At 46.1% G+C, this 15811-nt stretch overlaps 1 protein-coding gene across 1 annotated transcript in view; it reads right to left on the minus strand.

The window, feature by feature from the left end:
* LOC111971836 (semaphorin-6B) overlaps positions 1-15811 on the minus strand; it is a 129148-nt gene that overhangs the window by 30297 nt on the left and 83040 nt on the right. Inside the window, exons 11-15 of the mRNA XM_070446357.1 lie at positions 6715-6846; positions 5915-6064; positions 4900-5079; positions 2473-2613; positions 1814-1891 (exon numbers count right to left, since the gene is read on the minus strand). Of these exons, the coding sequence (XP_070302458.1) occupies positions 1814-1891; positions 2473-2613; positions 4900-5079; positions 5915-6064; positions 6715-6846 (681 nt within the window). The remainder of the gene's footprint in view (positions 1-1813; positions 1892-2472; positions 2614-4899; positions 5080-5914; positions 6065-6714; positions 6847-15811) is intronic.

Below are 15811 nucleotides of genomic sequence, written 5' to 3' on the forward strand. Positions count from 1 at the left end.
TCGAGAGAGATCCACAGAAACATCAGCTAGTTAAGAACTGTGAATGTATACATAGTAAGGGTCTTCTAAATGAGAGAAATAACAGCAAGTTTGTTGCTTCACAAATGGCCCCGTCCAATGATGTAATTTAAACATCGGAAAGGTGCCAGGCTGAGAGGGGAAGCTTGACACGCATGTCACCAGACAGCATCACTGGGATGTGGTCTTCCCTGCTCTACGATTGAATTAGTTAAAAGGCCTCAGACACAACAAGCAGGCGCAACTAGAGTGTTTCACTGCCTGAAGGTACGTGAAATTAGTTTACACTGGAAGTAAGTTTACACTGGAGTGGTTGGTAGGGTTAGATTGTGGATATATTGTCCTCACTGGATAGGGAGTATTGTGTTGGGTAAATGAAGGCTTGGCAGGCTGTAATCTATTGTTAGTGGTAAGAAGCGAATGGTTTGTCAGAATACGCCTCAATGGTGAGAATGTTAAATAAGTTGGTAAGGGTATTTATCGGTCGAGTCTACAAGGAGACAGATGTACGAGGTACTTTTATAATTGAATAGAAATTGAGGCTAATAAAGCAGACGCAAACCACTACAGTCAATAAACACAATATCACAGATAGATCTAATCAGTAAGGGAGCAATTTATTCTTTGTTCCAATATCTGTAACAGTCTAATTTGCAAACAACGGAGAGTTTCTTCTTTCCCAGCATTGTTTTGACTTTTCCAAATGGAATTATCCTCAAACTGAGAATGCGCATCACTGATACAGGATCGATGGGTAGATGACCGGCCTTATAAATCAAATGCAACACAGGAGCCTTAATTGTATAACGGTGAGGCGTAAGGTGCTCTTTAAGGCTCTGTTGTCTGTACTTGCTGGCACTGTACCTGTTTGCACACATAAATCAATAAGCAGCCTCTCTAAAAGAGATATTATTTCACTGGGCTGGGTGGACGTGAGGTGGAGCGGGAGGGAGTGGGTAGGGTTTACAGCCCAGAACAGAGGTGAGGTCTGCAAGACGCCAGGAATCGGTTCTGTGGCAGGCGTACAAGAGAACGCAACCCTGACAAAGATGTAACACGCAAGCTCTGGAAATCTACGCTGTGTTGAAGATGCAGATTGTGTGACCACACAATGGCAATAGGAGCAGATATTCTGGGATGAGATAAAGTACTACAGCTGTCTGACAGGGATGAATACATGAGGACATGTTTGCCTAGACCGACAGCTGTTGTGGTGTTGGCAGGCCTATAACTGTAGTTGTCAGGAGCTTAGGTCCTAAACCGAGTATAGAATAGAGAGTGTCACAGGCAACCCAGGTGGTCCAGGCAATCGACTGAGACAGAGAAGACCAGACAGAGAGCAGGTACAGACCAGACAGACACCAGACAGAAACCAAACAGATAGCAAACAGAGACCAGACAGAGTCCCGACAGAGACCCGACAGAGACCCGACAGAGACCAAACAGAGACCAAACAGAGACCAGACAGAGACCCGACAGAGACCCAACGGAGACCCGAAAGAGACCAAACGGAGACCAGACGGAGACCAGACGGAGACCAAATGGAGATCAGACAGAGACCAGATAGAGACCAGACAGAGACCAGGCGGAGACCAGACGGAGACCAGACGGAGACCAAATGGAGATCAGATAGAGACCAGACAGAGACCAAACAGACCCCAGACAGAGGCCTGAAAGAAACAAAACAGAGTACAAAGGTACCAGCGAGACACGGGGCAGGTCCATAGCAGACAGGGAACAGACAGAGAGACAGACAGAGGCCAGAGCAGTGCCCTTGTCACCCCCAGCACCTCACCTAGTCCCGGGCCTGAGGAAAGAGCAGGTGCTTCCCCTGGTCCAACCACAGTAGGGGTCCCTGGAGGCGATGCAGTTCCTGGAGATAAACAGAGTAAACACGGTCTTTAGTGATGCACCACCCAGGGCACACAGACACCATGGATCCATTCCAAATGTGCACTGGAATACACACATGTATGAGTCCCCGGGTTCAGTGAACACATTACAGACATGTATGAGTCCCCGGGTTCAGTGAACACATTACAGACATGAGTCCCCAGGTTCAGTGAACACATTACAAATGTGAAATATGGTTTACTGCATGTCACACCTCACTAGGTCTGGAGACTGCTGGCATCAAGGCAATACGACTCAGTGATGGATCAGCAAGGCCCAAAGGCAAGAAAGTAAGACTTGTGTTGTGGTATTTTGGATTTACAGATCTGTTGAAGAGCACTTAGGGATGTGGTAAAGTATTTAGGTGCACTGAGGGTAGCAATTTTTAACGTTGGCAGAAGGTTTAGGGCCTGACTAAAGGTGTGATTTTAATGATCGGTACTGGGCGGGGCTTAGGGTGAGTGACAGATCTACTGTATGTGGCTGAAAAGTGTGTGTGAGCTACAGAGGACAGTGATGTGTTTGTAGGGTGTGTGTGTGAGGTGTGTGTGTGTGACTTACTTCATACAGCGTGAGTAGAGCTGGCATCGTGCCACAGGGACCCTGACCACACAAGAGGGGAAGGCCAGCAGCAGAGAGCGGCTCACCCGGTCCAGAGTCAGGGACAACAGATGCCTCGCCTGCGGAGTGTCCTCCCCACACCTGAACACACACAGAGTTAACGTATTAATGCACCTCAATATCAAACATCATATCACACACTGACTGCACAGAACCCTACTCTATTTCATATTGATCTCAATACACGTGACACCAAGACAACACTCACTGCTTAGTTCTTCACACCTAATGCTTCATGAAGTATAACTCAAACCAGTTTAACTCAAACCAGTATAACTCAAACCAGTATAACTCAAACCAGTTTAACTCAAACCAGTATAACTCAAACCAGTATTAACTCAAACCAGTTATAACTTCAAACCAGTATAACTCAAACCAGTATAACTCAAGCCAGTTTACTCAACCAGTATTAACTCAACCAGTTTAACTTCAAACCAGTATAACTAACCCAGTTTTAACTCAAACCAGTATAACTCAAAACCAGTAGAACTAAACCAGTTAACTCAAACAGTATAACTCAAACAGTATAACTTCAAACCAGTTTTACTCAAACCAGTAAACTCGAAACCAGTTTAACTCAAACCAGTATAATCAACCAGTTTAACTCAAACCAGATAACTCAAACCAGTATAACTCAAACCAGTTATAACTCAAACCAGTTTTAAACTCAAACCAGGTTTAACGCAAACCAGTATAACTCAAACCAGTATATTACTCAAACCAGTACTTTACACTACAAATAGCAGTATACTTCACACATGAGCCAGTTATAGGACATACAAACACCCGTATTCATACATCCAACTCATAAACCAGCTACTACTAAACCAGTTTAACTAAACGTAAACATCAAAACCAGTTAACTCCAACCAGTATATAAATTAAAAAGCACAACATAGCCAGTAAAAGCATAACGTGGCCATTCGGAGCATAGAATTGCTTGTTGTCACAGTAGTCAATCTTTAGTATGCAGGTGCTGATGGTGATTGGGTGAGGTCTAGGAGTTGGTGGATCATCAACAAGCCAGCCCAGCATACACCCTGCATTAGCTCTACATTGGCACTTAGACTCCCTGTTTCATCTTTCCCCACAGTCCCACCTTCCTTTGTAGGCTGGATCTGTATCGATCTATATACAATATGTGGGACTCATGCATGGGGTTATGGGTAATTACATGTCTGAGAGCTGAGGAGTCATTAGGGGGGAATTTATCACACACTACAGGTTTTGAGATTCTACAGAAATGTATAAATGTATTATTTATTATTATTACATGCGTACGCGCGCAAGCTGTGAGTCATAACCTCACACACAACATCTACTATGTGAGGAAACCAGACTGACGGACGTGAAGAGGAGACGGAGAAATAGAGAAGAGAGAGAGAAGAGAGAGCAGAGAGGAGAAAATAGAGTGGGAGAGAAAAGAGAGAGAGAGAGAGAGAGAGAGAGAGAGAGAGAGAGAGAGAACAAGCAACAAGTAAAAGTAAGAAAGAATCAAATGGAGACAGGTAGCGAGAATAATGAAAGTGTGGACCATTATTCTCTCCATTTTCACCCCGTCATATCCTGGTTCATTATGGCAGCCAATCACAAACCAATTTGGGCTTTGTGGATCTCTCTCTGTGATGTCTTGTATTCCCGTTGCCCCGGTGATGGTAGCGGTGGCCCGTCTATCTACCCTGGACCCATTAGGAGAGATGGTCTGGGGTTAAGGAAGGGCAGGCTGGGAGAATGCTGATCTGATTTCTCCATTACCTGTCTACTGATTAGCTGGCTCCCTGCTATGAGGGGGACTGCCAGCCCTGTCATACACCCCTATACCAGGCTCACAGTCACGCAACCGTCACCGCACAGCAAATCACTTCCAAACACACTCATACACCGGCACCACTGCCGCTACTGCTGCAGCCGTAACTAATTGTTCCTGTGATCTGACTCCTCTGCGCCCCATGTAAGTTGTTTGTGTAATGGAACATTGCGCTGACACCTAAATGAATGCATTGTTTTGAAGGGTAGCGAAGTTACGCTTGGAACCTCCTTTCACCTGCCGGGTAAGTTTGTGCTGCTCCGCTATAGTAAAATGAGCCCCATCTCCCCCTCAGTTGAAGCAGAGAAGAGATTTTACATTCATTATTTAATTAGGCAAGTCAGAAAAAAAATATTATTTACAATGACAGCCTACCAGGGAACAGTGGGTTAACTGCCTAGTTCAGGATGACAGATTTTTACCTTGTCAGCTCAGAGATTTGATCCAGCAACCTTTTGGTTACTGGCCCAACACTCTAGGCTACCTGCAACCACTAGGCTACCTAACCACTAGGCTACCTGCAACTAGATCAGGGCGCACAATAACCTGTTAACCCTTACTTGTCAGGGTTGAAGCCCTCCAGCTCCTCCAGGAAGACATTGCTGCTGGACACAGTGTTGTCCCAGTTGGGGACGATCAGGAACTTGAGGATGGTCCCCCGGCTGGAGCCCAGGAAGAGCACCGTTCGGTTCCGGTAGGGGCCAGCCTCTGTGTCCATCACCATCTTATTCAGCTGGTACCTGGACAGGCAGATATAGTGGGGAGATAAAGACAGTCATTCCAATGAGATAAAGACAGTCTATCCAATCCCATGTTGACCCCTAGTGTGGACCTGAGAGGATTGGAGTAAGCAATATGGTGTTAATTCCACCTAGTCTGTCAAACGGCATAGTGCAGCTGCTATTACAATTTTAATTAGGCTTAAATGATCCTATCAAATCGTACATGAAGTTACTTAGGGTAGTGTCTAGGGCTCAATTTGGAATAGGGCCTACCTGCATGCCTCTCACTGTCTACTCATACTGCATTGACACTCCAGACCAACTAAATGAGATTCACACAGTAAAATATTCATCTCATTTACATACAGAACTAATTACCAAGAGCACTCATTAATATCATTCAGATGAATGGACTTGTCTTGAGACAATAGCACCGCAGTTGAAGTACATGAGTCCTGTGTGTATGAGTTAATGTACCACTGGGTATTTAATAGTCCACATACAACTTGTCACACTCATTTTCTCTTCCCTGCTCGGGCTCGGCTGGTGGCCAGTGGGGTTTGATGCATCCCAGCTGCTTGCCTCCTGCAGAAAACCCTCACAGTGAGCAGATCGAGTGACTGCCATAAACAGAAGGAGCACCAGTCCACAGACTAATGCCTGTGTGTTCATGCAAATGATGTCTGGGTGCATGGGTCCATGTTTTAGTTTGTTAGCAAGCCCTCAACACAGTTTGCCCTGAGACATGGTAAGACACCATAGAAGTCTACAGCCATATCTCAGGGCAACAGAACAGTATGTTTGTGTGTGTGAGTCTTATCTGATGTCTGTGATGAGAACAGTGGAGCCTCACCTGACCATGGTCCTGACAATCCAGGGGCTCTGTCCCAGTGAGGGCACAGCCTCATCCATCAAGGGGTGGGTCTTCACAAAGTTCAACATCTCATCAGGGAAACCATTGGATGAGTTGAACCTGGAGCCCTGGATGGCACAGCCTCCTGGCCTGTGGAGGGAACAGGGCTTAGCACAGGCTGACCAATATTTCTATTGATTTATTTGACCAGGTAAGTTGACTGGGAACACATTCTCATTTACAGCAACAACCTGGGGAATAGTTACATGGGAGAGGAGGGGGGATGAATGAGCCAATTGGAAGGCGGGGATGATTAAGTGGCCATGATGGTATGAGGGGCCAGATTGGGAATTTAGCCAGGACACCAGGGTTACCACCCCTACTCTTACAATAAGTGCCATGGGATCTTTAGTGACCACAGAGAGTCAGGACACCCGTTTAACTTCCCATCTGAAAGACGGCCCCCTACACAGGGCAATATCCCCAATCACTGCCTTGGGGCATTGGGATATATTTTTTTAGACCATAGGAAAGAGTGCCTCCTACTGGCCCTCCAACACCACTTCCAGCAGCATCTGGACTCCCATCCAGGGACCAACCCTGCTGAGCTTCAGAAGCAAGGCAGCAGTGGGATGCAGGGTGGTATACTGCTGGTGAAAGTACCATAGTACTTAGGCACAAGCTCACATTACCAATGTTGAACTGTGAGAAAGGAGCTATAAGCTATAAGTCAGCTAACATAGTATTATACGACTAGACTCATACAGTAGATCAATGCTCTATGTTATGTGATACAGTACCTTGGTTTGGGAATGAGCTCATCAGGAACAGGGGTCCATATAGACTCAGGTGACTTTTGCTCCTTGAATCTTCCATCAAACACCCCAGCCAGCTGCTCCATGTCGAAGGCACACACTGCTGAACCAGGGATACTACAGAGAGAGAACCAGATACAATGGATAAGGTAGGGGTAGATAGATAGTTAAATAGATAGAACTGGATGAAACAGAAATGGACAATAAAGATTATGTCCTGTATGACATTAAAGTGGTATGTGAAATGTACACTGAGTATACCAAAACATTAGGAACACCTTCCTAATATTGAGTTGAACCCCCCCCCCCCCCCCCCCCTTTGGCCCTCAGAACCACCTTAATTCTTCGGGGCATGGACTCTACAAGGTCTCGCTCAAACCGATGCGCCTGGCACCTACTACCATACCCTGTTAAAAGACACTTAACACTTTTGTCTTCCCCATTCACCCTCTGAACGGGACACATACAATCCATGTCTCAATTGTCTCAAGGCTTAAAAGACTTCTTTAACCTGGCTTTCTCTCCTTCATCTACACAGATGGAAGTGGATTTAACAAGTTACATCAATAAGGGATCATAGCTTTCACCTGGATTCCCCTGGTCAGTCTATGTCATGGAAAGAGTTCTTCATGTTTTGTATACACCTCAACGTTTTGTATTAGAATCCGTGAATATAGGCCTACAGGAAATGAGTAGTTAAGGAAAGAGGAAACACTCTGAAGACAATACTATAGAGTCCATAAGACATGTACACAATAAAATGCCTACACAACTTGGCTGCTGCTAAACTCCTCTTGAACTCACTGCCCAGAATGGACACATCTGCTCTGAAAAAAGTCCCCACAATTGACTGAACCAAACACTACAGTGCTGTTACTGTGGACTAGACTGTAGTAGTTAGTGGAGAAGAGAGAGAGAGAGAGAGGGAGAGACATAGAGAGAGAGATAGAGAGAGGGAGATAGAGAGAGAGAGAGAGGAGAGAGAAGGGAGAGACACAGAGAGAGAGAGAGAGAGAGAGAGAGAGAGAGAGAGAGAGAGAGAGAGAGAGAGAGAGAGAGAGAGAGAGAGAGAGAGAGAGAGAGAGAGAGAGAGAGAGAGAGAAAACACCCCAACACAGGGGACAAACACCTGCCTGCAGGTGACAGCATTCCCTCCCCCATATGCCCCCTAGGCACAACTATGACAACATAACCAACAAAAAACGGGTCACAACTCCTGCCTGCCTGCAGGTGACAGCATTCCCTCCCCCATATGCCCCCTAGGCACAACTATGACAACATAACCAACAAAAACATGTCACAACTCCTGCAGCTCTGTCGCACGCTGGGTATGTACATAGTCAATGGTAGGCTTCGAGGGGACTCCTATGGTAGGTTCACCTATAGCTCATCTCTTGGCAGTAGCACTGTAGACTACTTTATCACTGACCTCAACCCAGAGTCTCTCAGAGCGTTCACAGTCAGCCCACTGACACCCTATCAGACCACAGCAAAATCACAGTCTACTTGAACAGAGCAATACTCAATCATGAGGCATCAAAGCCAAAGGAACTGAGTAACATTAAGAAATGCTATAGATGGAAGGAATGCAGTTTGGAACCTACCAAAAAACAATTAGGCACAGCAAATTCAATCCCTTTAGACACTTCCTGGGTAAAATGTTCCACTGCAATAGTGAAGGTGTAAACTTGGCAGTAAGAAATCTTAACAGTATATTTGACCTCTCAGCTCCCCTATCAAATCTAAAAATCTCAAATCGAAAACCGAAGAAAATGAACACCAATGACAAATGGTTTGATAAAGAATGCAAAAATCTAAGAAATAATTGAGAAACCTGTCCAACCAAAAACATAGAGACCCGGAAAACCTGAGTCTACGCCTTCACTATGGTGAATCATTAAAACATACAGAAATACACTACGGAAAAAGAAGGAACAGCACGTCAGAAATCAGCTCAATGTATTGAAGACTCCATAGACTCTAACCAATTCTGGGAAAATTGGAAAACACTAAACAAACAACAACACGAAGAATTATCTATCCAAAATGGAGATGTATGGGTAAACCACTTCTCCAATCTTTTTGGCTCTATAACAAAAGAATAAAGAGCAAAAAAAATTACATGATCAAATACAAATCCTAGAATCAACTATTAAAGACTACCAGAACCCACTGGATTCTCCAATTACCTTGAATGAGTTACAGGACAAAATAAAAACCCTCCAACCCAAAAAGGCCTGTGGTGTTGATGGTATCCTTAATGAAATGATCAAATATACAGACAACAAATTCCATTGGCTATACTAAAACTCTTTAACATCGTCCTTAGCTCTGGCATCTTCCCAATATTTGGAACCATGGACTGATCACCCCAATCCACAAAAGTGGAGACAAATTTGACCCCAATAATACCGTGGAATATGCGTCAACAGTAACCTTGGGAAAATCCTCTGCATTATCATTAACAGCAGACTCGTACATTTCCTCAATGAAAACAATGTACTGAGCAAATGTCAAATTGGCTTTTTACCAAATTACCGTACAACAAACCATGTATTCACCTACACACCCTAATTGACAACCAAACAAACCAAACAAAGGCAAAGTCTTCTCATGCTTTGTTGATTTCAAAAAGCCTTCGACTCAATTTGGCATGAGGGTCTGCTATACAAATTGATGGAAAGTGGTGTTGGGGGTAAACACATTATAAAATCCATGTACACAAACAACAAGTGTGCGGTTAAAATTGGCAAAAAAACACACACATTTCTTCACACAGGGTCGTGGGGTGAGACAGGATGCAGCTTAAGCCCCACCCTCTTCACCATATATATCAACGAATTGGCGCGGGCATAGAACAGTCTGCAGCACCCGGTCTCACCCTACTAGAATCCGAAGTCAAATGTCTACTGTTTGCTGATGATCAGGTGCTTCTGTCACCAACCAAGGAGGGCCTAACAGCAGCACCTAGATCTCTGCACAGATTCTGTCAGACCTGGGCCCTGACAGTAAATCTCAGTAAGACCAAAATAATGGTGTTCCAAAAAGGTCCAGTCACCAGGACCACAAATTCCATCTAGACACCGTTGCCCTAGAGCACACAAAAAACTATACATACCTCGGCCTAAACATCAGCACCACAGGTAACTTCCACAAAGCTGTGAACGATCTGAGAGACAAGGCAAGAAGGGCCTTCTATGCCATCAAAGGAACATAAATTTCAACATACCAATTAGGATCTGGCTAAAAAACTTGAATCAGTCATAGAGCCATTGCCTTTATGTGTGAGGTCTGGGGTCCGCTCACCAACCAAGATTTCACAAAATGGGACAAACACCAAATTGAGACTCTGCATGCAGAATTCTGCAAAAATATCCTCCGTGTACAACGTAGAACACCAAATAATGCATGCAGAGCAGAATTAGGCCGATACCCACTAATTATCAAAATCCAGAAAAGAGCCGTTAAATTCTACAACCACCTAAAAGGAAGCGATTCCCAAACCTTCCATAAAAAAGCCATCACCTACAGAGAGATGAACCTGGAGAAGAGTCCCTAAGCAAGCTGGTCCTAGGGCTCTGTTCACAAACACAAACACACCCACAGAGCCCAGGACAACAGCACAATTAGACCCAACCAAATCATGAGAAAACAAAAAGATAGTTACTTGACACATTGGAAAGAATAAACAAAAAAACAGAGCAAACTAGAATGCTATTTGGCCCTAAACAGAGAGTACACAGTGGCAGAATACCTGACCACTGTGACTGACCCAAACTTAAGGAAAGCTTTGACTATGTACAGACTCAGTGAGCATAGCCTTGCTATTGAGAAAGGCCGCCGTAGGCAGACATGGCTCTCAGAGAAGACAGGCTATGTGCACACTGCCCACAAAATGAGGTGGAAACTGAGCTGCACTTCCTAACCTCCTGCCCAATGTATGACCATATTAGAGAGACATATTTCCCTCAGATTACACAGATCCACAAAGAATTTGAAAACAAATCCAATTTTGATAAACTCCCATATCTACTGGGAGAAATTCCACAGTGTGCCATCACAGCAGCAAGATTTGTGACCTGTTGCCACAAGAAAAGGGCAACCAGTGAAGACAAACACCATTGTAAATACAACCCATATTTATGCTTATTTATTTTAACTTGTGTGCTTTAACCATTTGTACATTGTTACAACACGTGATATATATATAATAACATTTGTAATGTCTTTATTGTTTTGAAACTTCTGTATGTGTAATGTTTACTGTTAATTTGTATTGTTTATTTCACTTTTGTATAATATCTACCTCACTTGCTTTGGCAATGTTAACACATGTTTCCCATGCCAATAAAGCCCTCTTGAATTGAATTGAATTGAGAGAGAGAGAGAGAGAGAGAGAAGAGGGGGGGGAGAAGGGGAAATAGGAGAGAGAGAGAGAGTGACGTGTCAGGACAAACAGGGGCTGAATACGAGCATCTCTCTTTCTCTCTTGTCTCCTTCTCAGGGTCCTTCTCTTCATTTTGAAACCTCCTGTTTCTGGTAAGACGACGCGTGAGTCTGTAGAGTGACTTAGTACTTCTCTTGTACAGCACAAAGTAAAACCTGAAAGAGTGACTCAGTGCCTGCCGGCTACCTCACACCCACTCCCTTCTCCCTTTCCCAGCTCTGACACCTAATGTCCTGAGAGAGGGGGTGAAATAGAGAGATGGTGAGGGTGAGAGAGAATAAGAGAGAGAGCTACAGAGGTGCCGAAAGGAAGATAAAGAGAATAGGGAGAGAGCACCGCAGAGAGAAGAGAGAGAGAGAGAGAGAGAGAAGAGAGAGAGAGAGAGAGAGAGAGAGAGAGACGAGAGAGAGAGAGAGAGAGAGAAGAGAGAGAGAGAGAGAGAGAGAGAGAGAAGAGAGGAGAGAGCACGAGAGAAAAAGGAGTGAGACCTTGCTACTCACACCAACACTCCATCACTCCAGTGTTAGGGTCAAGTAGTGACACACACCGACAGAGGAGCTTATATGGTCTCTCTCTGCGCTGCCCTGTGCACCTTGGCCTGCCAGTAGAGAGAATTCCAGGGATTCTCTGAGTAAGCTGTCAGAGTTTTACCTCTTCTGAGTAAGCATTGGCTTTTTCCTGCAAGGTGCCATGCTAACCTCATACAGCATTTGACCAGGTCAACCTCTCTCCCACTCGCTTGCTATTCATACATTGTATGGAGAATATGAATGAGCCCCATGCCAGTGTGCTGTAGCAGAGCTTCAGGCTGACTACAGGCCTCTCACAGGAGGCACCAGATGTTGGCATGTGACACTGCTGCCAGCGGTACACTGGTCACAGCGTGGCCTCCACTCTCTCTTCTCTCTGCCCATGTCTGTTCTCTCTGCAGGTCAGTGGCTCTGTGAGGCTCCCTGCCTGTCTGACAGCCTACCCTGCCTCCAGTTCTATCTCTCTGTATTCTGTACTCGTCCTCTTCCTCTTCTTCTTCCTGTTCTTCTCTCTCCGTTTTATTTCTTTATTGTTCTCTCTCATCCCCTCTCCCTCCCTCATCTCTGCTCTTTCATCCTCTGTTTCTCTTCTCTTCTGATCTCTTTCTCATTCTCTCATTCTCTCATTCTCTCATTGCTCATTTGCTCAAATCTTTGCTCATGACATGACATTAGTTTGGTTTTATTGTGCCAATAAAAATGTAATGCAAATGATCTCTCTGTTCATACTATGCTTATTCTATTTCTGTCTGTGTGGAGCTGGTGGTTGACTGACAGGCAGTACAGGCTGAGCTCTGTGCTGTAGGAGGCTGTTGGAGTGGTCAGACTTTGTGTCAGACCACGTCCTCACAGTTTAACCAGCAGACTGACAGCTCTCTATAGCCCAGCTCCAGCTCCAGTGACAGCATGACGGCTGATGGAGGCTAGTGGGTAGGAAGGAGTTCTTCAGTCTAGGGCTCAAGGTGAGGTGAGAGGATGTTTTGTTACGGCTTCGCTCTCTCTTCTCTCTCCACCTGGGGCTTAATCTCTCTTTCCACCTCTCTCCCCATCTCTTTCTCCACTCTCTGCACACAATCAAACTCTTTGTCATTTCTGTCCATGTCTGTCTGCTTTCTCTTACTTTACTTCTCCCATCTGCTTCCTCATCACCTGGTAAGGCCCCAGTGTGTATTCTCCTCCTGCCTCAACCCAGGGCCCGGTGGACGTATCCCGGTGTGACTCCCACCCTGTCTCCCTGGTGTCACAGCCTCCCAGCTCCCCTGTCAACCTCCCAACTCCTTCTGACACTGTGTCTTCTTGATGGCTCCTCTGAGGCTGGGTCCCCAGAGAGCCCTACACTTCCCCTGAGGGAACTTCTCCAGCCGAGAACCAGGCACCATCTGGTCAGGCCAAATCTAGTACAACGAAACCTATTCCTAGCCCCAGGATAGCATAAAGCGTAGCCTAGCTGGACTTGTCTCACCTCCATGTTACAGTATCTTCTTAAAGTGTCTCTCTATCCTGCTGCTATAAAAAGCACCCCTCCCTTTCACCTGCAGGCTCGGAGGCGCTCTCATATCCTCCTCTCATAGCCTCCCCTGCTCCTCTAGCTCCCTGACCTCCTGCAGTTCCAGGGGGTTAGGTTGACCTGTGCTGTGAGGAGGATCAGGTGCTCAGAAGAAACCCAAGCCTCTCTTTAATCTACTCAGACAGAAAGGACCAGGGGCAGGAGAAGTGGACACGCTGAAGAACTGGAAACCCAGGAGGATTTGGCGTTTGTGTTGCTAGGCTAGCTAATGCTGACATCATAGACCAGGATTGGAGATAGAGGCCTGAGCAGCTGCAGGCTGTTTCATGGGGCTGTAAACTCTATTGTGGGTTTGTAGGTATGACAACCTGAAGAATAACAAGCAAACATCAAGGGAAGCTGGTGGGAAACTCTTAAACCAGAGCTCTTTCTCCACTATTCCCACACTGTTAGCACATGTGCACACGCGGGAGATGATAGAGTATCTCAAAATGGCCACTCCAGATTGACCAAATCCTCTTCCCTGCTGTTCCCAAAACACGCAATTTGTCTGGTAAGGCTTTTAAAAGTATGGTGCAGAGGACCACACGTGGTTGGGAAGGTTTATGGCGTACCCCTCTCTGTCTCTCTTCCTCCTCTCTCTCTAAAACATTCCCCTTTCTCTCTCTCTGTCACTCTCTCTCTGCCTCCAGCTGTTTATAATGGAGCATAGCTGTGGAGCGGTTCCCAGGCGGGTAGTGTGTGTTAGTGTGTGTTCAGCTGGGCCTCTCCCTGACATGCTGGTCACAATGTTATCTGGGAGTCATTGTTGGCCCTGTGTAAACCATCCATCTCTCTCTGCAGGCACACCGCTCCCATCCCTCTCCCAGCCCTCCGGCCAAAAGATAAGATGCAGCTGATGAAACCGTTTTAAGTCTTAAAGGGTGGCGAGCGGGAGAGCTGCAGATGTGTCCCATTATTGACTTCCTTGTCCTTCAAAGGGTTTGAGAGTGTCTTCCTCCACTCTCTCTTCTCTCCCTCTCCCTCTCTTCTTTCCCCTCCCTCTCTTCTCTCCCCCCTCCCTCTCTTCCTCTCCTGGCTGCCACAACAGCAGCCATTACGAGTAGAGGATGTTATTTGAGCTGGCATTAGTTGAGATTTGCCCTCTGCTGATATACATCCTGCTGACTCCTCTGCTGATATACATCCTGCTGGCTCCTCTGCTGATATACATCCTGCTGGCTCCTCTGCTGATATACATCCTGCTGGGCTCTCTGCTGATATACATCCTGCTGGCTCCTCTGCGATATACATCTTCTGGCTCCTCTGCTGATATACATTCCTCTGGCTCTCTGCTGATATATCCTGCTGACTCCTCTGCTGATATACATGCCTGCTGGCCTCTGCTGATATATCATTCCTGCTGGCTCCTCTGCTGATATACATCCTGCTGGCTGCTCTGCTGCTGATATACATCCTGCTGGCTCCTCTGCTGATATACATCCTGCTGGCTCCTCTGCTGATATACATATCCTGCTGGCTTCTCTGCTGATATAGCATCCCTGCTGGCTACCTCCGCTGATATACATCCTGCTGGCTCCTCTGCTGTTGATAAATACATCCTGCTGACTCCTCTGCTGATATACATCCTGCTGGCTCCTCTGCTGATATACATCCTGGCTGGCTCCTCTGGCTGCTATACATCCTGCTGACTCCTCTGCTGAGTATAACACCTGCTGGCTCTCTGCTGATATACATCCTGCTGGCTCCTCTGCTGATATACATCCTGCTGCTCTCTGCTGATATACATCCTGCTGCTCCTCTGCTGATATAACATCCTGCTGGCTCCTCTGCTGATATACATCCTGGGCTGGCTCCTCTGCTGCTGATATACCATCTCTGCTGACTCCTCTGCGTGATATAACTCCTGCGGTCCTCTGCTTATCATCCGCTGACTCGATATAAAATCTGCTGGCTCCATCTGCTGAATATCTCCTGCTGCTCCTCTGCTGCTGAATACATCCTGCTGGCTCCTCTGGCTGCTATATCACCTCTCCGCGATCACCTGCTGGCGTCCTCTGCTGATATACCATCCTGCTGGCTCCTCTGCTGATAACAGTCCCGCTGGCTACTCTGCTGATATACATCGTGCTGGCTTCCTCTGCTGTTGATATACATCCTGCTGCCTCTGCTGTATATACATCCTGCTGTGCTCCTCTGCTGATATAATATCCTGCTGGCCTCCTCTGCTGATATATCATCCTGCTTGACTCCTCTGCTGTATACAATCCTGCTGGCTCCTCTGCTGATATACATCCTTTCTCTGGCTCCTCTGCTGATATAACATCCTGCTGACTCCTCTGCTGATATACCCCGCTTCTGATTCAATCTGCTGGCTCCTCTGCTGATATCATCCTGCTGGTCCTCTGCTGCTGATATACATCCTCTGGCTCTCTCTGCGCTGATATACAATCGCTGCTGACTCCTTCTGCTGATATACATCCTGCTGGCTCCTCTGCTGATAACAATCCTGCTGGCTCCTCTGCTGATATAGCATCCCGGCTGGTCTGTTCTCTGCTGAATATATTATCCTCTTGGCTCCTCTGCTGATATAATCCT

Source organism: Salvelinus sp. IW2-2015, linkage group LG13 (assembly GCF_002910315.2).
Source record: "Salvelinus sp. IW2-2015 linkage group LG13, ASM291031v2, whole genome shotgun sequence".
Lineage (NCBI taxonomy): Eukaryota > Metazoa > Chordata > Actinopteri > Salmoniformes > Salmonidae > Salvelinus > Salvelinus sp. IW2-2015.